Source organism: Oncorhynchus tshawytscha, linkage group LG01 (genome assembly GCF_018296145.1).
Source record: "Oncorhynchus tshawytscha isolate Ot180627B linkage group LG01, Otsh_v2.0, whole genome shotgun sequence".
Lineage (NCBI taxonomy): Eukaryota > Metazoa > Chordata > Actinopteri > Salmoniformes > Salmonidae > Oncorhynchus > Oncorhynchus tshawytscha.
The window spans coordinates 30,791,139-30,819,132 of record NC_056429.1 but is presented as its reverse complement, the minus strand read 5'-3'; the positions used below and the strand labels follow the sequence as shown (position 1 = coordinate 30,819,132).

Here is a 27,994-nt window from a genome sequence, read left to right as displayed (position 1 = left end):
TAGAGTCCAGATATTCTTACTAGTCAGAGAGAGGGTCACTAGTATCGGGGCTGGGAGTGACACCAACCGGGAGTGTGTGCACAAGTGTGTATTTGAGTGTCTCTCACAGAACCCTACAATTGTGTTGTTGGTTTAGATTGCATCATGATGCGCAAGAAGTATGTGAGAAAATTGCTAATATCGGTCCAATGACTTGAAGTGGATTTGTTAGAACGTTAACATGTGGAAACAGTGCAAGGGAAACTAAACCAAGGCATGGATTGCTTTCATACTTTGTCCATAGACTGCTTACAGGGTAAGGAAACCAATGTGTCATTTAGTAATTTGGGTGAACTACCCCTTTAACATTATCACCCTAAGTAGCACCTGTGGCCCGCCCATGAATGTTTATAGTCTTCCCTTCACCTCGCTTCCAGATGTCACACATTAATAGTACACATAATTCCTCTAATGACCAGGGAGAGAAGGGCTGTGGGTGTGTTTGTGCTCGCCTATTGTTTACATCTGGCTTTGGATATAAAAGGCTACCTGGGGCAGCAGGTAGCCTAGTGGTTCGAGCGTTGGGCCAGTAACCGAAAGGTTGTTGGATCGAATCCCCGAGCTGACAAGGTACAAATCTGTCGTTCTGCCCCTGAACAAGGCAGTTAACCCACTGTTCCCTAATAGGCCATCATTGTACATAAGAATTTCTTCTTAACCGACTCTACCAGTTAAATAAAGATGAAATAAATATTTGATTTGGATGCTAGGAGGGAGGCGGTAGTCAGCATCACCTGTGGCTGGTCATAGAAGCTAGGCTAGCATTGGGCTACACACACACACACAGTCCCAGCTAATGTCTGCAGAACCAATAAAATGCTCTCTGCATTGATTTGCTCTGTTAATATGCCTGTCTATCAGCGGGCAAGTCTTTCGTTGTACAGGAATGTAAGCAGCCATAGCGTGTTTTTTTTTTTGGGGGGGGTTGGAATAGATCAACTATGAAATTGGCAGATAGAATTGAAGTCTATCAAATAACATTATTTAATCCCCTTTTTTATATATTTATTAATTATGCCCCTACCCCCCTCTTCCCTGGTTGGAAGCCTTGGTGGAAGTATAACATTTCTTTCATAATCATACCCTTGAATTAATAAGAGTTTGAATTTAATAGCCCACTAATCACTACCAGATTGTCACAGTCTTGGCCCACACTGACTGAAGTTGGGAGTTAATTATAGCTTTCAGATAAACTCTCTTATTTCTCTCTTCTCTGTCTAAGTCTGTTTCAGTGGCACATGTGACACATACAGATGAACGTGGTACCTTCCGGCATTTGGAAATTGTTCCCCAGGATGAACCAGATGCGTGGAGGTCTACGATTATTTTTCTGAGGTCTTGGCTGATTTCTTTTGATTTTCCCATGATGTCAAGCAAATAAGCACTGAGTTTGAAGGTAGGCCTTGAAATACATCCACAGGTACACCTCCAATTGACTCACATGATGTCAATTAGCCTATCAGAAGCTTCTAAAGCCATGACATCGTTTTCAGGAATTTTTCAAGCTGTTTAAAGGCACAGTCAGCTAAGTGTATGTAACCTTCTGACCCACTGTAATTGTGATAAAATGAATTATAAGTGAAATAATCTGTCTGTAAACAATTGTTGGAAAAATTCCTTGTGTCATGCACAAAGTAGATATCCTGACCGATTTGCCAAAACTATAGTTTAACAAGACATTTGTGGAGTGGTTAAAAAACGAGTTTTAATGACTCCAACCTAAGTGCATTTAAACTTCCGACTTCAACTGTACATCACAGTATAGGTTAGGTAGTTCATGCTACATTTAGTTACTGTCTATAAATATTTGGTCCGCGCTCATCCTGAATACAAGAAGAAAAGAGGGGTGCCGAAGGGGAAACGATTGTGTCACAGTTTATATTATTCTTTGTTTATTAATGCAGCCTTCTCCTGGATCATGTATAACTACAAAAACCCAGCACCTCCCATCCTAGGGGTTGACTGTTTCAGAGTGGGATGTGTGTTTCAGAGCAGGTTGTGTGTAGTGGCAGGTTGTGTGTTTCAGAGCAGGTTGTGTGTAGTGGCAGGTTGTGTGTTTCAGAGCAGGTTCTTTGTTTAAGATCAGGTTGTGTGTTTTAGAGCCAGTTGTGTGTAGTGGCAGGATGTGTGTAAGTGGCAGGTTGTGTGTTTCAGAGCAGGTTGTGGGTAAGGGGTATGGATGCCCCTTTAATCAAGGCTGACAGGTGATTTAAGGCTGCTATCATTGGCCTGCACATCTTTACTTCACTGTAATGGACACTATTAAAGCTAACTAGCCTGCCTGGCTCACTAAACAGTCAGGGGCTGAGGGAAGGCAGATCCTACACACACATACTGTTTATACACACACACATTCACACACAGAGAGAGATACACACATTTCAGACTCTTATCATCTCTCCAGTCCTCTTTTCTCCAGTCCTCCTCTCTCCAGTCCTCCTCTCCCCAGTCCTCATCTCTCCAGTCCTCCTCTCTCCAGTCCTCTTTTCTCCAGTCCTCCTCTCTCCAGTCCTCCTCTCCCCAGTCCTCCTCTCGCCAGTCCTCCTCTCTCCAGTCCTCCTCTCGCTCATGGCATACAGTAGCATGCAAGTGATGTTGACAGTAGAACCAGCCAGGGCAGGTGACCAGGGGTGGGGATGGGCTGTGTGTTGACTCTACCGGCTCTCCCAGGGTGCAAGGACCATCACCCCTCTGTGTGACCATGAGAGGAAAGAGACTAAGTCTTTCCAAGAAAAAGCTGATTGTTTCTGCACATCCCCCAAAATCCCTATTCAACAGCACAACACCCCTATCCGGTTTGCTTTTGCAATGTGAGAATGTAGGATAACCTGGTTAGGGGCTACAACGTGTTTTTGTTACAAATTTCTCTAGGATTTTCCTCCCCTGGAGAGAGGTATGTGGGTAAACACACACACACTCACGCACGCCCGCTGAAGCTGAATAAAGAGATCACAATTCCAGCCTCAGAAAGTCTGGTTTTCTGATGGGAGTTTCTGTCCTTGGCCACTTCCTGTTCTGAGCCTGGGGGGACCCAATAGTTTTGGAAAACAGACATTTTCCCAGCACCTGAAGCAATGGTCTAGTTTTATGATTCAGGGACAGCAGACTATAAATTAATACAATAAACTTGGATGAGCTCGGTATCAAACACGCACACATACACACAAACTTCTGATCTATGAACAGTAGACTAAGTTACTACAATAAACTGGACTATGTGGCTATCAAAATAGTACCTCTACGTTAATGCAATACTGTCAGAAATTAAATGAAAAGCAGACTAACAAGAAAGACACTTTATTTCTACTTATCCAGGCTCCTTTTCAGCCGACTACTTTTTCCACTTAATATTAACTGGGCAATTTTTCATTTAAAAGTTTCAATTAGCCAGTCTGTCAAGCCCTTGTCCGTTAGAATGAACGACATGCATCTTCTAGCGATCTATTGATAGGGCAGGCGCCTGTCAGTCACAAAACAAGCCCTGGCAGGGAAACGCAGCAGAGAGGAAGAGGCGAAGCGAGAGGTTTTAATCTTGCCAAAATCTGTCCATAATAAGTCCAATGCGTTTCTATGGGATTATTTTGGACCGAAGCTTGTCACCTGCATTCCCGCCTTTGGAAAAACGATTCACGGCCAGCATTATGGGCGAGCCTTAAGGGGCCTGGCCCGCCCTACCGTACCTCCTTGCCCGTCCAAGTACAATATTGATCATTTATTTGATCGAGATGCATCAATCTCAGTTAAACCATCCGAGCGAGCAAAACAGCGCCCCCCTGTCTCAGTATGTGTAGACCATGTATATGATACTGTCTGGACCCTGTCATACTATTTCTGTCCAGACAGCATCAGATACATGGGCTACAAACAGAGGGGCTCTGTTTCGCTCGCATGCTTTCTCGGGTGATATACACTGAACAAAAATATAAATGCCACATGCAACAATTTCAATGATTTTGCTGACTTACAGTTCATATAAGGAAATCAGTCAATTGAAATGAATTCATTAGGCTCTAATCTATGGATTTCACATGACTGGGCAGGGGCACAGCCATGGATGGGACTGGGAGGGCAAAGGCCCACCAACTTAGGAGCGAGGCCCAGCCAATCAAAATGTGTTTTTCCAAACAAAAGGGTTTTATTACAGACAGAAATACTCCGCAGCACCCCTCCCCTCCTCTGACGACCCCACAGGGGAAGTAGCCAGATGTGGAGGTCCTGGACTGGCTTGGTTACACGTGGTCTGTGGTTGTGAGGCTGGTTGGATGTACTGTCAAATTTTCTAAAACAACATTGAAGGTGGCTTATGATAGACAAATGAACATTCCTGCAGTCTGGTGGACATTCCTGCAGTAAGCATGTCAATTGCATGCTCCCTCAACTTGAGACACCTGTGGCAATTAGTTGTGTGTTAAAACTACACATTTTAGAGTGGCCTTTAAGTGTCCCCAGCACAAGGTACACCTGTGTAATGATCGTGCTGTTTAATCAGCTCCTTTTTATGCCACACCTGTCAGGTGGATGGATTATCTTGACAAAGGATAAAATGATCACTAACAGGGATGTAAACAAATTGGACACAAAATTTGAGCGAGATAAGCTTTTTGTGCTTTTTGAGTCTTTTATTTCAGCTCATGAAACATGGGATCAGCACTTTACATGTTCCATTTATATTTTTGTTCAGTGTAGTTTCAACAGAGAGGAAGAGGCAAAGTGAAATGGCTCACTCTCGCCAAAATCTGTCCAGTAAAAGCCCAATGTGTTTCTATGGGAATAATATCCAGACCTAAACTTGTCGCCTGCCTTTCTGCCTTTGGGACATAGACTACCACTGTTAGGGTTGAGACATGAGCATCTCGTCATTATATACAGATCTCTGGTTTCAGCCTTTTGCTAATTGGAAAGGAAAGTTGGTGGGTGTAGTGCACTGTTATGATGCTGGATTGAGTAAGTGAGTAAGACCTTTAGAAAGGTCAACATTCACAAGGCCGCAGGGCCAGACAGATTACCAGGACGTGTACTGCGTACTTCTGTTTATGGTGAGCTGAGCCGAACGACCCGGCTCACTGAAAAGAGCCGGAATGCCCATCACTAATATTTTCCATAATTTTCTTCAAATCTGAAAAAGTTGTGAAGCCACGCCCATTTTCTGGAAAATGTCATTATGGGCCTTAAAAGCAAATAGTGTCCACTGCTTGTATACTTTGAATTTTGGCGAATGTAGCACGACACCCAGGAACTTTTAGCATACTAACTATATCCATAGTCTGACAAATAGGCATACTACATACTCAATTTACATCACAAATAGTATGGTTAGTATGAGTATTCGAACAGTTTCAGCCTCGATAATCACCAAGCCTCGGTGTGAAAGAGCAAAATATAATGATCCCATATATCCAGTGAAACTCATAAAAAATCTTCCTGTCCTGAGCTCAATGGCGCAGAAAACTTTGAGGGCCCGGAATAGGCTTAGTTGGTTGATACAATGTTGCAAGTTCGTTAGCGACAGCTTCCGGCTGGACCCTCAGCATTTGATACAATTTGAACTTCACGAGCAATAGCTCAAGTCAAGACAGATAGAAAAGGAGACAGACAGGTGGAGAAAATCAAATCAAATGTATTTATATAGCCCTTCGTACATCAGCTGATATCTCAAAGTGCTGTACAGAAACCCAGCCTAAAACCCCAAACAGCAAGCAATGCAGGTGTAGAAGCACGGTGGCCAGGAAAAACTCAGCCAGAAGAAGACTGGGGTGGCCAGTCCTCTTCTGGCTGAGAAGAGGGATGAATGTGATAGAAAGAACCAGAATTTTCAACAGGATATTTTTGACTGTTTTTTTGTCACCTTTAGGCCTATGTATTTTACTAAGTTGATGATGGAAGTTATAGGCCTTCTGCTGAATTGGTCTATATCTCTGAGTTCTATGCTCTCCTTTCTTTAGCCGCCAATGGATCAGTGTATCAATGTGTCCATATGGCTAGTGCTCTTGCCGTAGATGAATCTTTACTTTTAGATTACTATCATTTTACTTCAGATTTTCATCATTAACCAGGTGACGATGATTTTTAGAAACAAAAACATTATTGAACATTATTGAAATGAAACTGTTCCATGAAAATGTGCATATATAAATATGTTTAACTGGCATGAAGATCAGTAGAAATGGTAGGATACATTGTAAGCTTCCCCAAACATGAAACTCATGAGCTGCCTATGGTCTTCACCATTATACCCATTTTAAAAATGTGTGCAAGCGCGTGCACACACAGGAGGTCCCGTGGAAATCAAATGCCTGTCCAACTGATTCGTTATGGTGCCGCGTCTGCCTGGCAGAAGGATTTGATTGATTTAATGATTATTTTAATCAATCCAGTGGGTATTTCTTTAGCAAACTCTACTATCACATGTGCACTACACAAAAACTGCTAAACAACAACCTCTTGCTAGGTGTGCACTTACATTTCTTAGATTTTTCCCAGACCTCTAAAGTGGTCGCCTGATGTGATTTAAGCATTGTTGTGGAATTAGAACATCAAATTTAGTTAGTTTGAGAGTGAAAACCTGAGAAGAACTGGGAAAAACAGAAACCTGGAAAAACAAAACGTTTCATTTATTTGTCAAGATAATGATGAAATACATAATTTAAAGAACAAACAACATTGTGGCAATTCATATATTGCAGTAAAACTGTAAATAATACTTTAATCTCAAGAGAAGACAGGTTAAATGTTAAAACATGTTTAATGTTATTTTACATAAAGACTATTTTCTATCATATAGGCCTAGACCTAGAAAATATCCAAAACTCAAGTAATGTCTTTCTACACAATACAACACATTTTTCAAATCTGGGAGGTAAATTTGAAAAAGTATTCAATCATTTCGCTGTGTATTTCAGATGGTATCAAGGCATTAGAATGTACCAGAGGCTACCAAAATAGAGCTTCTTCTACACTTTGTTCCAACCGATTGAATACATTTACTTTTTTTAAACACCTTTCAAGTACACTAATAAAGAGCTTTTATTAGTGAAGACAGCAGCACAAAATAGTCTGAAACAACTTGTAGAGAAGAGAGATTGTGTGTGTGTGTGTGTGTGTGTGTGTGTGTGTGTGTGTGTGTGTGTGTGTGTGTGTGTGTGTGTGTGTGTGTGTGTGTGTGTGTGTGTGTGTGTGTGTGTGTGTGTGTGTGTGTGTGTGTGTGTGTGTGTGTGTGTGTGTGTGTGTGTGTGGTAGGTAGGTATGAGCCAGTCTAGCCTGCTCAGGTCCAGCCACAGGGAGGTATGAACACACTCCCACGTCTCACCTCCCTTTAATTATCCTGATGTGTCACTTCAACAAAGAGTCCATTGATGGGGAATACATCCATATTTTAAACAGGGACACTAGACTCTTCTGTGGTAGAAATAAATATGAGGAAAACCCTTTCCTTTTGACAGTTACAGGATGTATTTGGTCTGGGAACACAAGACAGGGCACTGTGTGCAGATAGAACTTGTTAACAGCTCAATAAATATTGTATCACCTTTCTCTCTTCAACGGTTATACCGTTTATCACAGAAATTGTGATATCTGTACTTATCCTTTTGGATCCAGTTTGGGTTTGACTGGATTTTACAGTATTTTAATCTCTCTTTCTCACTCACTCACTCACTCACTCACTCACTCACTCACTCACTCACTCACACACACACACACACACACACACACTCACAAGTGATTTGTCCTCCAAACTACAGGGTCTCGATGCATTAGACACAGTCCCTGTGAGTACTTTGTTGACTTCTCTTACATGGGGTCAAGCCTGATTATTTTCCTTGTTAGCCATTGTGAAAGCATTGAGAAGTGCTCTGCTGTCTGACGTACGTTGTTTATTCTAAAGGTGACATTGACCCGAGCTGACGTCGATATAAGGTTTTCTGTTGACTGTGTTTGACTTTAGATAGATCAGACAGATGTGCTCCAAGACGCCCAGATTAATCTGATTTGAATGAGTATGGCAGGGTGGAGCAGAAGGTTGAATTCCCCTTCAGGCTTTTAGTACAGTAATAAAATCAAACATTTACTTTGATCCTCTCTCGTTGACTTTAACGTGTTTGACAGCAGTAATGAGGGACAGAGAGCAGTGGACCAAAGCAGGACCATTCAGTTGTCTAGTTCAATATCAATCCCTATCCCCTAGCCCTGACCCCTATTCCCTGCATGCTCCAGTTTAGTGCGCACAATCAAGCCCAAGCCACTGCATATATCACAAGTCAACTGTATAATTTAGATTGCTTAGTTGCACACTAGGCACAGTATAGTACATTCAACTCCAACCAGAGCCCTGTGGATATTATAGGCTTTGAAAGCTGGCCCTACTTTGTAAATCTATAGGTTGATTACTATTACTGTAGCAGATATAGGAGTGTATGAAACCCACTCCTGGGTAAAATTAGCCCTATAATAGGCCCCAGCAACCCTATAGAGCAGGCTGTGTACACACACACACACACACACACACACACACACACACACACACACACACACACACACACACACACACTAGAGTAGACTCCTAGAGCAGGCTGTGAGAGGGGGAATGTAAGGGACAGTGTATGGCAGGACACAGGCCGTGTCTGTCAACTCTTCCTCCACTACAGCCCCTCACCTTTTAGGCCTAGGAGGGCCCTGTGCCTCCTCTTGTACCTCACCCTGTTTTGCTACATCTGCCTCTCTTCCTGACTCCCCCTTTGTCGCCCTACTGTCTCCCTCTATTTCCCTGACACACCCTGCAACTCCACCAAACTCTTCTCTCACTCCTCTGTTCTCCCTGGCTCCTCTCTGCTCTCCCCCTGTTTGTGTTGGATGGCCTCCTGCGGACTGTTGGCTTTGGGGCACTTGGTTTTAGAGGCTGATGATAAACCGTTAGGCCTACTTTCTGCCCTTCTAAGAAAGACAAATAAACACAGTTTACCTCGGAGTCATGTTTATACAGCAGTAGAAAGCTGAATTTACCTCAGACCAGAAGATTCACCAAGTATCTCCTATAAAAATGCTGCATTTTGGCCTCTACTGGTAAAGCTGCAGAATGCTGGAGTTATTATTAGTAGCTGGAAGAATTTTAGTTGGTCCCTGAAGGGCCGGCGGGTGAATAGTGTTGTCTGACCTCCACCAGGAGTGGAAGTTTTCCATAATGGTAAATGTGAGACAGTCCATAACCCTGTGTCCTGTGTGTGTCAAGAAAACAGCCCTACGCTCCACTCCGATGTCTACCTGGATTGAGAATACAGCTGTTACTGAGAGTGAGAGAGGAGGGGGTAGAAAGGTGTGCATGCGTTGAACCTCTGTTACACAATCACATACAGGTCAGTGTGTACCTCAAGGAAGCAAAGAGAGGACCGATTTTAAGAGTATCTCCACAGAACAGAGCCTTGGAAAATAATTTTTTATTTTTTTCATTCTAACTCTTCGGCCAGGCTTTTACATAGGAGAGCTCCTCTCCCTGGCCACATGGTAAACACATCTCTGATTCTCCCTCCCTAACACAGGACACGAGCCACCAGCTGTCTGTTTCATTTACTGTTTAAGATCAGCATTAGCTCCTGTATAGCCCATATACATTAACCCATGTAAGTAGGCCAGTGTCTCAGTGTGATATGGCTGTAATCTGATACTACAGGAACTGGAGCACTTCAGAAGGAGAAACCAACTAGATGATGATGATGATAAGTGCACAATGAGGCCATTCAGAGGTCGATGGGTGTTGGTAAAGGGGAGCTGTTGAGAGAGTTTGTACAGTTTTACAGCTATTGTGTTTTGTCATTAGCTGATTACTGTAACGCTGTTACAGTGACGTTATTGTATTTGTGAGAGAATAGATAGCTAACCGACCGGCATGAAAGCGATATTTCTTATATTCTGGAAATCCAGATATCATAAATGTCTATAGGTTTCTACAAACTGTGTAGAGGTGACGAAGTCGTTCTGTGATATCCGGTGTCATTAGAGGTCTGTCTTGGCAGAGAGCCAGAGAGTTCTCGGGCAACAGATCAAAATCAACACATCCAAACACACTACATGACCAAATGTATGTGGACACCTGCTCATCGAACATCTCATTCCAAATCATGGGCATTAATATGGAGTTGGTCCCCCCTTTGCTGCTATAACAGCCTCCACTCTTCTAGAAAGGCTTTCCACTAGATGTTGGAACATTGCTGCGGGGACTTGCTTCCATTCAGCCACAAGACCATTAGTGAGGTCAGGCACTGATGTTGGGCGATTAGGCCTGGCTCGCAGTCGGCGTTCCAATTCATCCCAAAGATGTTCGATGGGGTTCAGGTCAGGGCTCTGTGCAGCAATGTTCCCTCTAATTTTTCTCGGGACTGAGTAAATTTCAGGTCTGCTCAGCGCAAACTTGAACGTTGTGAAAATTCTGTGCAACTTCCAGTGCACGTTTACTGTGAACACTGAGGCTGTACCCGCTTTAAGTTACAGTTTTAATAGTGGCTAGGTAGGCTACTGTGGCTATTTGATCATAATGTAGGCCCACCAGAGTGGTATAGCATCAAAACAATGGAGAAAATGCATCCCATAACATTTTAACATGGAAAGAGCTGTTCTGTCCTTTTCTCGCTCTACTTTATTGCCATTTTATAACCAGCAGCACACAGCAATGCTGACCATATTTTGCTTATATGAGAGATTTGCATTTAGAAATGCAAGCTGCCTCACTTTCGAGGGGCTGATGCGGTTTCCTCTCTGTTATTATTTGTCACGTTTTCGAGAAAACCCTCTCTGAAGGAACGGATGTGGCCACTATGCAGAGTCTCCCTGTCATGACTTTAGTAAGCCATGGGTAGACAGAGGCATTGTTCTTCCACCAGTTCAGATCCATCATCTCTACCCTGGCCATTGTCAATGCACCTGTTGATGCTCTGACCCAAGAGGAATGGGAGGTGGTGGAGGAGGTGCTCCTCCAAATAGGATCGGACCTCCGTTATGGCATCTGCTGAGGGATTCCTTCGTGCTGCATCCCCAGTTGCTCTCTCGTCAAACAGCATCCAAACAGCAGACGTTTGTGGCACTACTGCTGCTGCTTCTGCTCCATCTGATCCCTCTTCTTCCTGTTGCCCTGGTGCCTGAGCCAGCTGACTGCTGGGGCTGTCCCTCCCTTCTGCTGAGGTTATTCTTCGAAGAGCCTCATCAATTGCTCTGGCATCACTGAAGGCTAACTTCTTAAACCTGAGGTCAAGTGCAGCGGTTTCTGACAGCACGTGATTATATTCCATTCTGTGGAACTTTCTGTTCATTAATGTATATAGGGTGTGCATCAAGTCTGTCACATGTTCTGTGGTTACATTTGCTTCTCTCTGGTGGCTGGCTGTGATTCGCTGCAGACCCTTACACAGGAGTATCATTTTTGAGGCTGTCACATAGCTGAAAAGAGAGAACAGTAACTTATTAGTTCAGGTTCATGTTTTGTCTACTGATACTACATTCTCATCTACTGCTCATATACATATACAATACTGGATTAAATAATGATGTAGTAATAACTGCTTGCTCTACCTCTCTCCACGGATCTCCACAGTGACCTGCTCAAAGGGTTCCAGGACTCTGCACACCTCCTCCACCACCTCCCATTCCTCTTGGGTCAGAGCATCAACAGGTGCATTGACAATGGCCAGGGTAGAGATGATGGCATCCTTTGACTCAAGAAACCGCTTCAACATTTAATGTTGAATTCCACCTTGTAGTGCTGTCTTGTTTAGGCCTCAGCTCAGGCATCCCTATCTGGCGTTGTGTAGACTTTAGTTTTTCAGCACCTACTGTGCTCCTGTGGAAGTATTCCACAGCTGCTTTCACTTTGTCCACAGTGGTCTTCATCACCTTCATAGCGTCTCTTACAATCAGGTTGATTGTGTGGGCAATACATTGATGATGGGTCCATTTAAAAATGTTCATGGCTTTGGTTATGTTAGCTGCATTGTCTTTAACACAAAATACCACTTTTCCATCTACTTGCCATTCTCTGAGGTGTGTCTGTTTGCTGAACTCAAAGCAGTCCAGAAGACAGCAAGACATTTAAAAAAAATAACAATAATAATATTTTACCCCTTTTTCGTGGTATCCAATTGTTGTAGTAGCTACTATCTCATTGCTACAACTCCCGTACGGGCTCGGGAGAGACAAAGGTTGAAAGTCATGCGTCCTCCGATACACAACCCAACCAGCCGGAGGATACTCCGTGCACCTGGCAACCTTGGCTAGCGCGCACTGCGCCCGGCCCGCCACAGGACTCGCTGGTGCTCAATGAGACAAGGACATCCCTACCGACCAAGCCCTCCCTAACCCGGACGACACTAGGCCAATTGTGCGGGAGGCCCAGCAAGACATTTTCAATGAAGTGACATGTAATCGACATGTAAGAAGTGGTTACCCTTGATGTCCAGCAGTCAGTGGTAAGGCAAACTGCAGTAGCTTTTTGGACTCTTTCCCGCAATGAAGCCTGTGTGCTCTCGTACAGTTGTGGAATAAGTGATTTTGAAAGGGTTTTCCTGCTTGGAATTGTGTACATTGGATTTAGACTATTGCTATAATTTAAAAAACCTCTGTCCTCCACGATCGAAATTGGCTGGAAATCGGTGACAATCATTTTAGCCATTGCAATATCAATTTGGCCTCGTTTTGCTACAGATATAGACTTTGGCGTAAACTGGTCCATAGAAGACTGCGTTGCTGTGGGTCGCGGAGTAGGCCTACTTGACTGAGTGGACACTTCGAGATGCTGGCTGCACGACTATCATTTGCAGGCCCGCTAGTTTCTCGAATCTCCACTACAGCAAGCTTCATAGTTGGGTGCACAGTTCTCATATGCCGGTGTAGGTTGTGCGTAGAACAGGCTTTATATGATATTTCGTTTTGGAAAATTCTACACTATGCTCTAACATTGTCTACATTATTAAAATGCATCCAAATGCTACTGTGCTTCCGACTCATTTTCCAGCTGTTGTTTTCACAGCTGTCCTTCCTCTCTCTCTCCTCGGCTGCTAAGTGTGTGACTGTGAGTGAGTTGGCTCGGCCCTCACTCACACATCTTTGGTTCATTGGTTGACACCAGGTGTCTGATAGACAGGAACAACAGGTTTTGGCTGTTAGTCTGAGCAGACAGTCAGAACGAATGTGTGTGCGCTTGAGCATTTAGGCCTATATTATTGTATTTTGTTTTTCGTTCTTTGAATTAGTTAATTTTATTCATTTAAATCTTTTGACTATTTACATCTTAATTGTTTTATATTTTTAGAAATAGATTTGGCTCTTCTGATATGCGAGCCGGCTCCCAATGTTCACCTAAAAGAGAAGGCTCTTAGATCAGACTCGTTCGTGAATGACCCATCACTATTGGCTACTTAGCTTATTCAAGCCTGTATCAAAATGCAACACTGTCCCTTTAAGACATAAAAAAGCTCTTTACCTGACTTGCTTTTTAAAGATGTCTAGAAATGTACATATTTTGTGCTCTTGTAGCAAGCAATCCCTCCCCTATTGATAGTGTTAACTAACAGGGAAGATTCTAGAAAGTTGAGTGAAGTTCAATCTTGTGCTTCTCTCAGTGGGCTGATACAGTATTTATTCTGCTGATAGGCAGTCCCGGGGAGCTGCTTGGCTACTGCGTGTGTGCATAGTTTAGAGGGAACATTTCTGTGCAGGCCAGTCAAACTCTTCCACACAGATCTCGACAAAGCATTTCTGTATGGACCTGGCTTTGTGCACAGGGGCATTGCCATAAAGTTGGAAGCACAGAATCGTCTAGATTGTCAGTGTGCTATAGCGTTAAGATTTCCGTTCACTAGAACTAACGGTTCAAGCCGCACCACGAAAAACAGCCCCAAACTTTACAGGTAGCGCTATGCATTGGGGCAGGTAGCGTTCTCCTGGCATCCGCCAAAACTAGGTCTGTCTGTTCGACTTCCTGATTCTTCACTCCAGAGAATTAATTTCCACTGCTCCAGAATCCAATGGCGGCAAGCTTTACACCGCTCCAGCCGACACTTGGCATTGCGCATGGTGATCTTAGGCTTGTGTGCTGCTGCTCGGCCATGGAAACCCATTTTATGAAGCTCCCGGTGAACCATTCTTGTGCTGACTTTGCTTCCAGAGGCGGTTTGGAACTTGGTAGTGAGTGTTGCAACCAAGGACAGATGATTTTTAAGCGCTATGCGCTTCAGCACCCTGCGGCACCGTTATGCGAGCTTATGTGGCCTACCACTTCGCAGCTGAGCCATTGTTGCTCCTAGTAGTTTTCACTTCACAATACCACCACTTAGAGTTGACCAGGGCAGAAATGTGACAAACTGACTTGCTGGAAAGATGGCACCCTATGACCGTGCCACATTAAAAGTCACTGAGATCTTCAGTAAGGCCATTCTATATCCAATGTTTGTTTATGGAGATTGCATGGCTGTGTACTCGATTTTATGCACCTGTCAACAACGGGTTTGGCTGAAATAGCCGAATCCACTAATTTGAAGGGGTGTCCACATACTTCTGTATGTATAGTGTATGTTTCCCACAACCAGAATAAAGCCCTGTACATAGCCAACTGTATGAAGCTCCAGTTTTTACACTGATGTCTGACAGTGGCACTCAATGGCCTGCTTATTGTGAGCATGTGTCAGTGTTTGCTGCAGAGGGCAAGGAGACGTTTACTAGGTGTGTGTGTGTGTGTGTGTTCTGCTGCTGGATCCTGACATGTTGCCCTATCAGCCACTCCTATGCAGCAGCGCACGGCCAGGAGAATGTTGTGTTTAGTACGGAAGGAACATTTGAAAACTTTGCGTGCGCACACACTCACTCGTACCTCTTTGGCATAGGATAAAGACCAGGGAACCTCCCCTTTGGCTTTCTGATCTCTCCACCTTAAACATGGAATCTGTATTAGGGGAAACAGTTCCACTGTCCGTCCACAGCACCTTTGTTACTGTTTTTATTTTGTGAACGAAACGGAGGTGAGGTGTGTTGAGCAGTGTGGTCAAATTAAATTGAATTGCATGTTCTGTTGTTCTATCGCTTGTGCAGTGATGTCGGAAGAGGGGAAAAACAGTGTTCGTTGTCTGCAGTAAGTTTCACCATTAAGGATTCCAGCTTTAACTCTGTACAGTCCATATTGCACTATTTTATATAAGCAAAGACATAACAACCACTAATGATCCAGTCGTTCCAGTAATAAATGAACGTTACCACATGACCATTTTGTTCCCCATGCTTTAAATGCAGCATGGTGTTTCTTCCATAACAAGCTATTGACACAGTGAGCAAGCCACATACTAAGACTGATTGTGATTATGTAACAATGAGTTAGAATGACGGTAAAGAGTTTACATGTGCGGCAACCCCCCCCCACACACACACACCTTTTACTAGATCATTATGCAAGTGGGAGGCCAGACAACCACACAAGACTAGAGTCAATTACCAAATGCTTTGTTCAAGATCACTGTGAGTAGACATCAACTTTTCCTTTGAGGTTAGACCATTGGCTGTTTGGGTCTGTTGAAGAGAGGAGTCCTGCTGGACCTGTCTCTGTCTCACTGTATAATCAGTCCCACTGTGGTAATGTCTGTGGTGGCCCACTCTGCTTCTCTCTCTCTATTTCTCCCTCATCTCTCTCTCTCTCTCTCTCTCTCTCACTCTCTCACTCTCACTCTCACTCACTCTCTCTCTCACTCTGAATTTATTCCTACCTCCTTTTGTCTGAAGTTCTCTAACACACCCACACACATTTACTATTAGATGTTTAGCTGTATAGGTACAGTTTTATGTACATTTTTATTCCTTAGAGCTGGCTACTGTAATGTTGAATTATCCCTGACAGTTTGACTTTAATATCCCTTTGCTATTCACTTGTGTTAAGGTAATGATGAATGGAAATTCCACTTTTAGACAGCAATTATTGTCTTTATTGAGCAAATGAAAACCATTCCTCCAGTAAAAGCTGTAGCTTTCCCATAGAACCTCTCAGATGGTCTGGTTCCCTGGAGGAAATACATAAAACCGCATCAACTGTCTGAATATACCACATGGATCCAAACACGGACCCTTGAACTTCTGCTTCATTTCATCACAGTTCAAATATTCCAACTTGTATGACATATTTTGACTGTCTGTTGTTTTCCTATTGATTTCAGGTTTGAAGACCCTCTCTGTGTGTGTGTGTGTGTGTGTGTGTGTGTGTGTGTGTGTGTGTGTGTGTGTGTGTGTGTGTGTGTGTGTGTGTGTGTGTGTGTGTGTGTGTGTGTGTGTGTGTGTGTGTGTGTGTGTGTGTGTGTGTGTGTGTGTTTGGGATGAAGCGCCTGTGGGACAAACACTTTCCGTTGCTCATCCTTCTCTATCTGGTAGGAGACGTCACCTCACAGGTTAACCCAGGTGAGTGTTGCCATGGGAACGGTATGGGGAGCTGTGTATGCACGTGCTTGTGTGTGTTTGTCCATGTGGTGGCCTTAATTGCTGCTGTTGTCTCTTTGATATGAGTAGGACTGTTCTGGTGTCCATGGTTTTCTCCACTTTTACCACTCTATGTGTGCTTCACTGAGGGAAAGTGTGATGTCAATGAGATGACCAATTATATTTTACAAGGAAACCCAGAGGCAACGCTTGTTGAGCAGAGACGGATCACTGACAACCAGCAGGCAACAGAGAGAAAATCTGAGTCAACTCCTGATAAATACAATGACTTGGGCTAATAGTACGTATGACAACATTATAGAGCTGTTGTCATTAAATAGAGGTTTATAATTGGATAAAGAGCAGGGCACAAGGCCAAACTCTGTGTGAGGTGTGTGTGTGGGGGGGTCTAAATAGAAGTCCCCACAAGAGTAGTAAAATAACACAAATATGACCAACTGGAGACATTTTGTTGATCTCTACAAGGTCAAATGTTATTTCTAGGGGGTTTTGGGTTAAGGGTTAGGAGCAAAGGTTAGTTATAGGGTTAGAGTGAGGAGCTAGGGTTAAGGTTAGGTTTTTGGGTTAAGGTTAGGGTAAGAGTACGGGTTAGGGTTAAGTTAGGGGTTCGGGAAAATAGGATTTTGAATGGGACTGAATTGCGTGTCCCCACAAGGTTAGCTGTACAAGACTGTGTGTGTGTGGTGCGTGGTCTTTTACAGCTGTGGCAGTCTGCTCTGAGAGAGGGGGAGATAATTGTAGAGTCAGTTCTTCACATTAACATTGCTTTTTAATTAAAGCCTGCTCCAGGCAAACTACAAACACACCAGAACATTTCTCACAAAATTGTCTGGGTGCCTCGAAGCGAACAAAGCCTATGTTCCATACGCTGTAAACTTTTATTTTTCTGTGGCTTGGTGCAGGGAAACAACTATTTATTTTCATGGACTTTCATGAACATACATCAAAACTTCAACGTCTTTAACAGTGGAGTGACAAAACACACACTAGACACACCAGTGGCAGCCAGTGCCGTTTAAAATGGCGTTTTCTTTTTCATGAACATGGCATTATTTCTATTACAGCGTATTGGATGACTGTCATTCATATTCCATTCACCCAGTGTAACAGCGATAGGTTTAGGCTACTACATTATACTCACATTTGCCCTATACCCATCATGAGGTTGCTACAACCTAGCCTATGAATGAAAGTTTACAATGTAGGTGCGTACAGGTTCAGAGAGACATTTGACAGAAGGTGACACATGGACAGACAATGACACATTCAATACCGCCTTGCACACTTTTGCCTGCATCAAGCTGACGTAGAGTGTAATCAAGTCCAACAGTTGTAAACAAGAATTTCTATTGGACAAATTCAGGTATGTTTATCCCCGTTTTGTTCCATTTGCTTCCGTTTACGAATGTTTTTCAACAGAATCGGCAGAAGGAATACCTGATCACGCGTAAACACAGTTCACTTTCATAGCAGCCACATTGTATTCCTTCTCGCATCTATGCGCTCTCCTCCTCCTCAACTTTTCCTTTCGCTTGTGAACTTCAATGCACAACACATCAGCTGTTTTTGACCAGGCAAAAACAACTTTCCAAGCCAAACCATATCATAACTGCTACAAACAGCCTACATCATTGTCACCATATTACCTAAAGTAACTTCATAGTCAACATAGCTAACAGAACTAACGTGTTAGTTAACCAGCTACAATTATGCAGTAACATTCAGTAAGCAGTATAAAAACGGAAATATTACATTTACATAAGTATTCAGACCCACTCAGTACTTTGTCAAAGCAGCAATTACAGCCTCAATTCTTCTGGGGTATGACACAACAAGCTTGGCACACTTGTATTTGTGCAGTTTCTCCCATTCTTCTCCGCAGATTCTCGCAAACTCTGTCAGGTTGGATGGGGAGCGTTGCTGCACAGCTATTTTCAGGTCTCTCCAGAGATGTTTGATCGGGCTGTGTCTTGGCTGTGTGGTTAGGGTCGTTGTCCTGTTAAAGGTAGAAGTTTCACCATTAAGGATGCCAGATTTAACTCTTTACAGTCCATATTGCACTCTTCATCCTTCTGCCTGGTAGTGTGGTAGCACACCAACACTTCACTTAAGGTTCCAAAACCATATGCATTTGCCTGGTAGTTACATAGGTGCAGTGTATTGACACTGCATTAACACATTGTTAAATGGTTTGTAGAAATGTCCAAAAACAGTTTTCGCTTTGACATTAATGGGGTACTGTGTGTAGATTAATGAGGATGTTTTTTTATTTAATCAATTTTTGAATAAGGCTGTAACGTAACAAAATGTGGAACAAGTCAAGGGGTCTGAATACTTTCCAAATGCACTGTAGGAAAACCAAAAGCTTACAATGACTTAGAAAAGTTCCAGTGTTGCGTTGGATAGTCATAGCCAGCTAGCTATCATAGCATCCCCCTGTTTGAACAGGGTGTTTGAGTAGGCTTAACTGGCTAGTTGCATTTGCTAGCTAAGTAGGCCTAAGTGAAACTGGAAATAAAATGACTCTCTCTTGCTTCTCTTTCATTTTGGAAGAAATTAAATAGTTTAAAACTGTTCAACTATTGTCTTTCTCTCTCTTTGAGTCAACTACTCACCACATTTTATGATTTCAGTACTATATAAATTCTCTCATCCTTTGATTGGGTGGACAACATATCAGTTCATGCTGCAAGAGCTCTGATAGGTTGGAGGACATCCTCCTGAAGTCATAATTACTGTGTAAGTCTATGGAAGGGGGTGAGAACCATCCGGCTACACCTGGTGCTACCCTGAGTGCTGTCGAGGCTACTATAGACCTTTATTGCAAATTAGTGTGTTTTAATCAATTATTTGGTTACATGTGATTATATTTAGTATAGTTTTATCTAAAAATGATACCTTTTTAAAATGTTTTACCATTTTTATTTTTAAGAAATTCACTGAGGAGGATGGTACTCCCCTTCCTCCTCTGAAGAGCCTTCACGGAGACACACCCTTCTCTCCATTCATGCGTGTATTTTACAGCCTACAATGTGGCTGATCTTTAAGACTAGCATGTTGCTATATTGGCAGACAGAGAGAGAGAGAGAGAGAGAGAAGGTTTATACAAAATGGGTGTTCTCTCCAATGGGACTGAGCAGTGAAGTGGTGGGTGCTGTGGTTGTTTTCAGGCCTGTCTACATCTCGTCATCTCTGTTGCTAGAAGTCTCTGACCGGGTTTATGAGATGTGCTCTGGACATACAGCAGAGTGGTCAGCTTGACAGTATACAGCTTTAGTCTATCCATATTACTTGATCTACAGTCCAGTCTTATCCCAACCTGAATCCACCTCTATTTCTCCATCTATCTCTACTCCAGGCTTATTCCAGTCTCTATGGCTTCTACTCTACAGTGAAAGCATGTCGCCCACTCAGAATGGAAATGGGAAAGACAGAGATGGTATAACTACACTGCTCAGGAATTTTAAACAGGGGAAAGTTGGCATCACCATGCATCTCAGTGCTACTAAATTCAGCAATGCATATTTCCTGCCTTCTGTTTTTTTCCTCTCCATCCTTGCAGCAGAATTATAGTTAGACACAGTAAGACCTGTGATTGAGTCAACGAGACCCCAAGCAAAACTGCAGAGTGACAAGGGACGGACAGACGCACAATTCCCTCATCCATTCTCAGGTGTTTCAAAGAATCTTTGCCCAGTTTAGAGGATTTGAAATCTGGAGATAATTAAGACTTCTCTCTCACTTGCCGTCAGCAAAATGATTCTCTACAATGGGGGGTATTTGGGATTTAGAACATTTTGTTGCATGAATTTAAATTAACTTTGGCCATGTTCGGGTGCATTAGTACTCTGCACTCCACCACTTCTGAGTAATCAACAATCCCAGCAAATACACATGGGAAGCCCATTTCAATATACTTTCCTGCTGTCAGTATGTCTGGAATGCATTAACCACAGACTCTGCATGCACAACACACACACAAAAATAAACTCCCACCAAGGCTGGGTACAGCCATTGCGCTGAAGATATTGTTCTCATCATATTACAATAGAAAGGCTATGAGACAGTTTACACAAGATGGCCAAGGACAACATTGAGTATAATATCAGAGTACTGTGTGTGTGTGTGTGTGTGTGTGTGTGTGTGTGTGTGTGTGTGTGTGTGTGTGTGTGTGTGTGTGTGTGTGTGTGTGTGTGTGTGTGTGTGTGTGTGTGTGTGTGTGTGTGTGTGTGTTTGGAGCCTGTGGTTAGACATCAAGCACTATGAAACAAGCCTGCCTTTCACTGGCCAGAGCACGAGCACAGAGAAGAAAAAGTGGTGAGAGAGGGAAAGAAGCCACTTGGAGCTGGATCTGTGTGTGAATGTGTGTGTGTGTGCCTACGTGTGTGACCTGTAAGAGTATGTGCCAATATGGATGTGAGAGTGTGTTCGTCCAGCTCTCTCTTTCTATATTTGGGCAGCAGGTAGCCTAGTGGTTAGAGCGTTGGGCCAGTAACCAAAAGGTTGCTGATTTGAATCCCCATACTGACAAGGTGAAAAACTCTAATTTGCTCCAGGTGTGTCGTACTGGTATGGCTGACTCCGTAAAACAACACATTTCACTGCACCTATCTGAAAAAAACATGTTTTCTTCTCTTTCTCGCTCCACACAGGGATGGTATTTTTCCACCTTTTCAGAGGTGATCTTTTATTTTTAGATGGTGTGTATGTGTACACATTTTACTATACTTGTGAGTACAAGGAAGGCCTCAAGAATAGTAAACCAACCAAAATTCAGAAATGAGAGGACATTTAGCTGGTCTTCATTTCAGGCTGAGGGTTAGAATTAGGGTTTGGGTTTAAGTTAAGGGAAAATAGGATTTTGAATGGGAATCAATTGTTGTTGTTTTTTAACTAGGCAAGTCAGTTAAGAACAAATTCTTATTTTCAATGATGGCTTAGGAACAGTGGGTTAACTGCCTGTTCAGGGGCAGAACGACAGATGTGTACCTTGTCATCTTGGGGATTTGAACTTGCAGCCTTTCGGTTACTAGTCCACCGCTCTAACCACTAGGCTACCCTGGTCCTCACAAGTGTATAGTAAGTCCTCAGAAGTGCCCCATGGGTCACCCCTGAGGGTAAGCTAGATAATCACCCCACAGACCAACATTTAGGAGAGACATTCATCCGGCGCACTGAAAAACGCCTCTCTCTCTCGCTCTCTCTCCTCCTTTATTGCGTGCTTTAGTTTAGGGTGTGGTCTGAGCCACTGATAATGACTTATTTTCACCAATTACATCCAAGGCAATTACAAATTCTTTCTCTGCTTTCTCCTCTATTGTCTCTGGGCTGAGCCAATGGATCTGTCTGGCTGTAGTTAATGGGAAATGACCTTATTATGGAACAGTTTTATTTTTGTACCAAGTGAATCCCACATAATGTGGTTGTTCCGAGTTTCATTCTGTTGTATTTGTGTCCTGCTATGACACTAATATGGCATGCTTCATTAATTAAATATCAGGTAAATAATGTTGTGATTTTCCAGTTACTCTAGTCTGAAAACAACAATCAATTGCTCTGTGAATGCATGCAAAGTCAGGCCTAGTCTCCCCATATTTTTCTCTCTTTCTCTCTGGTTCTCTTTCTCCCTGCCTCTGTTTGCAGTATAAACCTGTATGTGAATGTACTCATGTTTCTCCTCTCACTCATAGATCAGTGGTGAATTACAGACATAGGATCAATTTGAGCCAGTTTGCTACAGCAGGAAAATAATCCTGCAGCAACAGGAAATGTGAATTGTTATGCGGATTATTTTTGATGGGGTTGATGTATTTTTCGTAAAGTAAAATCAATTCTTAAAAAGTGGTAATTGCAAACTTCAGAATCCTTTTTAAACCTCAAATACAATACAAGTTAGAAATGTCCTGCATTGCAGGAAAGGTGTCCTGCTACTCAAATTAAGATCCTACACCTGTACTATGGTCAACAAGCCCAACTTCCACCACTCATATATTAAAGATAGATAGATAGATAGATAGATAGATAGATAGATAGATAGATAGATAGATAGATAGGTAAGAAATGGCACTTCTGTAGCCAAATATCGTATTCATCTTTTTTTAAAGCATTAAATGATCTGGTATGGTGGTGCATTGTTATACAGTTTAAAGCTGTTATTTTGGGGGTTTTGCCCAAAGTCGACCTTTAAGCAAAGCATTTTCATCACGCAAAAGTGCACAGATCTGTGCAAATGAGTACTGTGCACACTGTATTATAATCTAGAGTGTGAATCAATTTGATTTCATCTTTATTAATTAACCAGAGTTTAGTCAACTGTTGTAAAACATTGTATGGATGTTTTGCTCACTGCTCGCTTATGGAGTCTTAGAGCTGCCTGGAGAGCCAATGAAATGTTCCCGAATACAACACATTAATCAAAACTGACACTATTATTGGAGGAGTTGCAGATGTTATCACATTTGATCGCAATTATGTTACCAAGGGTACCACTAATAGACTGAAAATATGAAAAGTGTGTGGTGATTATGGCTGACATGTCTGTCTAAGCATGAAGGAGGCAGGGGATGGGGGAGGGAGGACAGGAGAAGATAAAGAGAGGAGAATGGGAGGGAGGAAAGGAGGAGGTGCGGAGGAGAAGGTAGCCTCACATCTGGAATAGTTTTTCGTTTTGAGACGGATCTGTTTCTGGAGTGAGTCTCACCGTCACTGCCAGGACGAACCCTGAGAGGTTTCCCCATATTGATGTTTAAGCAAACATTTGGAAGAGGGAAGGAAGACAGAAAGAAAGGATAAAAAAGTGAGCTGAGGGGCCATGCTGAAGGGAAAGTCTCCCTGGCCTGCACTTCCTCCTCCACTTCCTGGAACCAGCCTGACCCCAAGATATCACACACTCTGTACACTTCAGTATACACACACATAAACACACAAGTATTTCTCGCTCTCTCGCTTTCTCTCTGTGTCCCCTTGTACTTCCTCTGCCACTCATACTGACCAGCGTGACCCTGTGCTATCGCACACACACACATTCAGATAGTTTGGGGAAATGTTTAGCCAGAAAGCAGAGAAGACATTGGTTCAGTTGTCTCCAAGTTACAGTTTTTCTCAATTGCTAAAACACTATTTCTGAAACCTTGCTCCATTTCCTGAAAACATTCAACACAAAACCTCATCTTCAAGCAGTATTTACATAACCTCTGACTCCTCTCGCAAAATGGAACATTTGCCTCAAAACAGTTTTACCTGTGTTCAAAATCAAACACGGCTCTCAAATCATAAACAAAGTGATCAAAATGATATACACTCTCAAGCAGTCAGTAAACATTACACCGAAAAATAGAAAACACATTGTTCAAAACATACAATTCTCAGGGAGAAGTACATTTTTAATCTAAAAAAATATTCATATTTTTACGTCATTGTCTTTTGATGAACGAAAACATGTTCTATCATAGTAGCTCAAAATTGATCAGAAATTACTACTCTGCTTTGCTCTTTGCAATTTTGTTTTTGTTCTTCCTCCTCCCTGTACCCCTATTTTTACAGTACTGTACCCTGCATCTCACAAACTTGTCCTTTGTCTCTGTGATACTGTAATTCTTGTTCTTTGTTGATAAGAACCTGCAACCAGTCAATCTATTGAGCAGTCAGTACTGTTAATAAATGGAAAGCACAATGTTCAGGGCCATACAATTTGTCCATTGTACAGTATATAGCCTACAATGCACTGTACTACAATATACAATACTAAAAGGGACAAAAATCAAAGGAGTAAACATGTGATCAATGTGTTTCTTCTTGTCTTTGGGCTGAGTCAGGCCAGAGCACTTCGTCGACATCACAAGCAATATTTTCCCTCCTGAGGCAACGGGGGAAAAAGCCTCTTGTGTGCTTGACATGATTCCTCACCTATATCACCACAGGCTAAATCCATGGCTTGCAGCAGATTTACTCTGGTGTAGGGTTGTCTATCATACACTTTCCATCTCCAAGAGGAGAAAAACTCCTCAATCGGATTCAGGAAAGGCGAGTATGGAGGGAGGTACAAGTTCATAAACTGCCCATTGATGTTAAACCATTCCCTTACCTGAGCAGCTCGGTGGAAACTGACATTGTCCCACACTATCACATAGGTGGGAATGGGATTCTCATTTAGCTCTTGATCCTGCTGCTCTTGAACCTGCTGCTCAAATAAAATATCTCTTAGATTGGCAATAAATCTTAGAAGGTGCTGGGTGTTATATGGCCCGAGTGTAACATGGTGATGTAGAACACCATGGTTGCTGATAGCAGCACAGATTGTGACATTGTCACCTCGTTGACCAGGGACTTCAACAATGGCCCGCTGTCCAATCATGTTTCGGCCTCTCCTTCTCCTCTTTGTTAGATTGAAGCCTGCTTCATAGACAAAGATGAACACATGGGGTCTGTCCAAGGATTCCAAGTCAAATATTGTCTGTGTAGAAATACAATATATTGTATGTAGGATTTTGTAAGTCGTACAGAGACAGTGCTATACTGTAGAGTACAATTAGGCTTCTGATTCACATACATTGTATGTACTGAAGAGTAATGTCATTCACATAGTACGTGTTAGTACTGTAGACAATCTGGATTACAGTAAATGTTTCTGAATGTACACTTAATTGCACATACTGAGCTCGCAGTTCTTTCACCCTTGGTGAGTTGCGCTCAAAAGGTACTCTGGATACTTGTTTCATTCGCATCCTGTTACGATGGAGGACACTGTCAATTGTGGAAATGCTCACACTGTCGATTCCCTGGAAGTGTGTGTTGTCTTGTATCACTCGTTCCTGGATTTCTCTGAGTCGTATTGCATTATCTTGAAGGACCATGCCAACTATAACGGCTTCTTGCTCCTGAGTGAATATAGCTGTCCTTCCACCTGCATGTGGTAGCCTTGCAATTCTACAAAAAGTAGTTGTGCAGTTACAAAACATATTCATGCAGTACAATACACACAGTGATTCACTTTACAAATGTCTATTGAAACAGCTGCATATAGTGTAGTACAGTAAATTTGCAATTACAAAAATACAGTAGTAAACTGTACCTGTTCTCTTCTCTGAATGTCCTTACTATGGTGGACACAGAAAATCGTCTCAAATTGGGTTGCACTCTAAGTCCTGCTTCCCTTATTGTCAGTCCATGGACAAGAACATGGTCTACAACTGTTGGTGGAATTTCATCAGATATTTCCACTCTTTGTCTTCCTCTTCCTCTTCGTCCTCCTCTTCCTCTTTCTTGTCCTCCTCTTCCTCTTTCTTGCCCACCTCCTCCTCTTCCTCCTCGTCGCCCACCTCGCATACTCACTCGTCCTCTCACATTGTTTCTTCTATCCATTCTCAGACTTTCTCCTTCCCACCTTCAACAACCTGTTTGCTCTCTGAACTGGCTTATATTGGTTGTGCGCAGCATTTGAAACGGGCTAAATCAATTTTGAGTGGTTGTGTTCAATCAATGACATGTGTTCTCTATTTGTATTTGATTGTTGCCACTTGTGTTTACCAGTATGGATGACATGTGCATTAGAGTGCAGAATGTGTTTTGGAGAATGAGAATGTGTTCAGAGTTTTGCTGAAAAGTCGAAGTGAGATCTGCAAATGGTGTTTTACCATGTGAAATGGTTTAAGGTATTGACAACAGACTGCATAATTAGCTAAATGAGTTCAGGCAACTGAGGACTTTGTTCAGCCAATGGGTTTTAGTGTTTCAGCAACTGAGAAAACCTGTAATGGTTAGCATCAGTTTTCTACTGAGTAGAGAAGACCGTTGAAGCAATGCTATGGCCAGTGATTATTATTAACCTCAATAAATAATCCATAAACTCCCAGCCCTAACCCTAATATTGATGGAAAATCACCTTCTATTTTTACTTCCAGAAACAGCAACAAAGTAAAGAAATTCTATTTCAGGCTTGTAAAAGTTTAAAAGATACCATCTCTTCCATTTCACAAGTAGTTACCCGCTTGCCCAGCGGATCACAGTGAAACAGGATGAAATGTTCAAACGCCCACAGTTAACTTTGATCGTCTCCACTCTGCTACAGGGGAAAGACCACACAGGAGCAAGAGGGTATTCTCTAAAACACACACACTCACTACCACTTGTGTTTTCACTGGCAGAGAGGTTGAATGGATCCCTGCTTTTTATTTCAAAAAAGTAACCACACTCTTAGTGCTGGGGAGAGGGGATGTGTTTTTGTGCCCACCCTGACCCTGACTAAACGCCCACCGCTCTCTCAATTTCAGATTGTGATGACTCGAGATTTGATTTTAGAGGAAGGGAGTAGGAGGGTGTATGTCTGTGCTTTATAATAATTCATAATAATGATTAATGTCTGAAGGTCTATGGTTTATAGACAACACCACTGTGGTTGGTCTGGCTGGGCTGGGCTGGGGGAGTTATGATTAAAACCCAGTATATAGTGTTTAAAACCATGGCACCAGGTGGAGGAGATTAGACACATAATCCAGGTCAATACAGACTGTGTGTTTATGTCTGAGACCTCAGTAAGAGTTACCACCACACAACTTGGTGTAGTGCAGGTGGTCCCGTGAACCGTGCTCGCGTGACGAGTAACTTTGCCTGTGGTAGCTCCTTGAGCTAATGTCTATGCTTTACATTGTTTCAATAACGGGCTGTTCATACTTGAGCGCATGTTTGGGTGTGTGCGTGGGTGTGTGCGTGGGTGTGTGCGTGACTCTGTGTTTGCATGTGTGTGTACTAAAAGCTGTCTTGTGTTGTAGGTGTGTGTCGGTACCCTCTGGGGATGTCAGGAGGGCAGATTCAGGATGAAGACATCACAGCCTCCAGTCAGTGGTCTGAGTCGACTGCTGCTAGATACGGCAGGTACTGTATATACACACACACACACACACTGAGTGTACAAAACATAATATTGAGTTGCACCCCCTTTTGCCCTCAGAACAGCCTCAATTTGTCAGAGCGTGGACTCCACAAAGTGTCAAGTGTTCCACATGGATGCTGGCCCATGTTGACTTCAATGCTTCCCACAGTTGTGTCAAGTTGGCTGGATGTCCTTTGGGTGGTGAACCATTCTTGACACACACGGGAAACTGTTGAGCGTGAAAAACTCTGCTGCGTTGCAGTTCTTGACACAAACCGGTGCGCCTGGCACCTACTACCATACCTCGTTCAAAGGCTCTTCAATCTTTTGTCTTCTCCATTCACCCACTGAATGACACATACACACAATCTGTGTCTCATTTGTCTCAAGGCTTAAAATGTGTTCTTTAACCAGTCTCCTCCCCTTCATCTACACTGATTGAAGTGGATTTAGTAAGTGACATCAATAAGGGATCATAGCTTTCACCTGGATTCACCTGATCAGTCTATGTCATGGAAAGAGCATGTGTTCCTAATGGTTTGTACACTCAGTGTATACAGACATCTCAACTTCAATTTAGTAGACTGGACACATACATGCGCCCCCAGAACTACACACGTGAACTCTCATGTACACTCG

The 27,994-nt window shown here is 42.8% G+C and overlaps 1 protein-coding gene across 4 annotated transcripts in view; it reads left to right on the top strand.

Annotated features, from left to right (window-relative positions):
• LOC112249360 (discoidin domain-containing receptor 2) overlaps nt 1-27,994 on the top strand; it is a 45,377-nt gene that overhangs the window by 6,297 nt on the left and 11,086 nt on the right. For all 4 annotated transcript variants that reach the window (XM_042320501.1, XM_024419218.2, XM_024419226.2 and 1 more), the window contains exons 2-3: nt 16,212-16,449; nt 27,255-27,357. In XM_042320501.1, coding sequence (XP_042176435.1) covers nt 16,368-16,449; nt 27,255-27,357 — 185 coding nt within the window. In that variant the 5' untranslated portion in view covers nt 16,212-16,367. The remainder of the gene's footprint in view (nt 1-16,211; nt 16,450-27,254; nt 27,358-27,994) is intronic.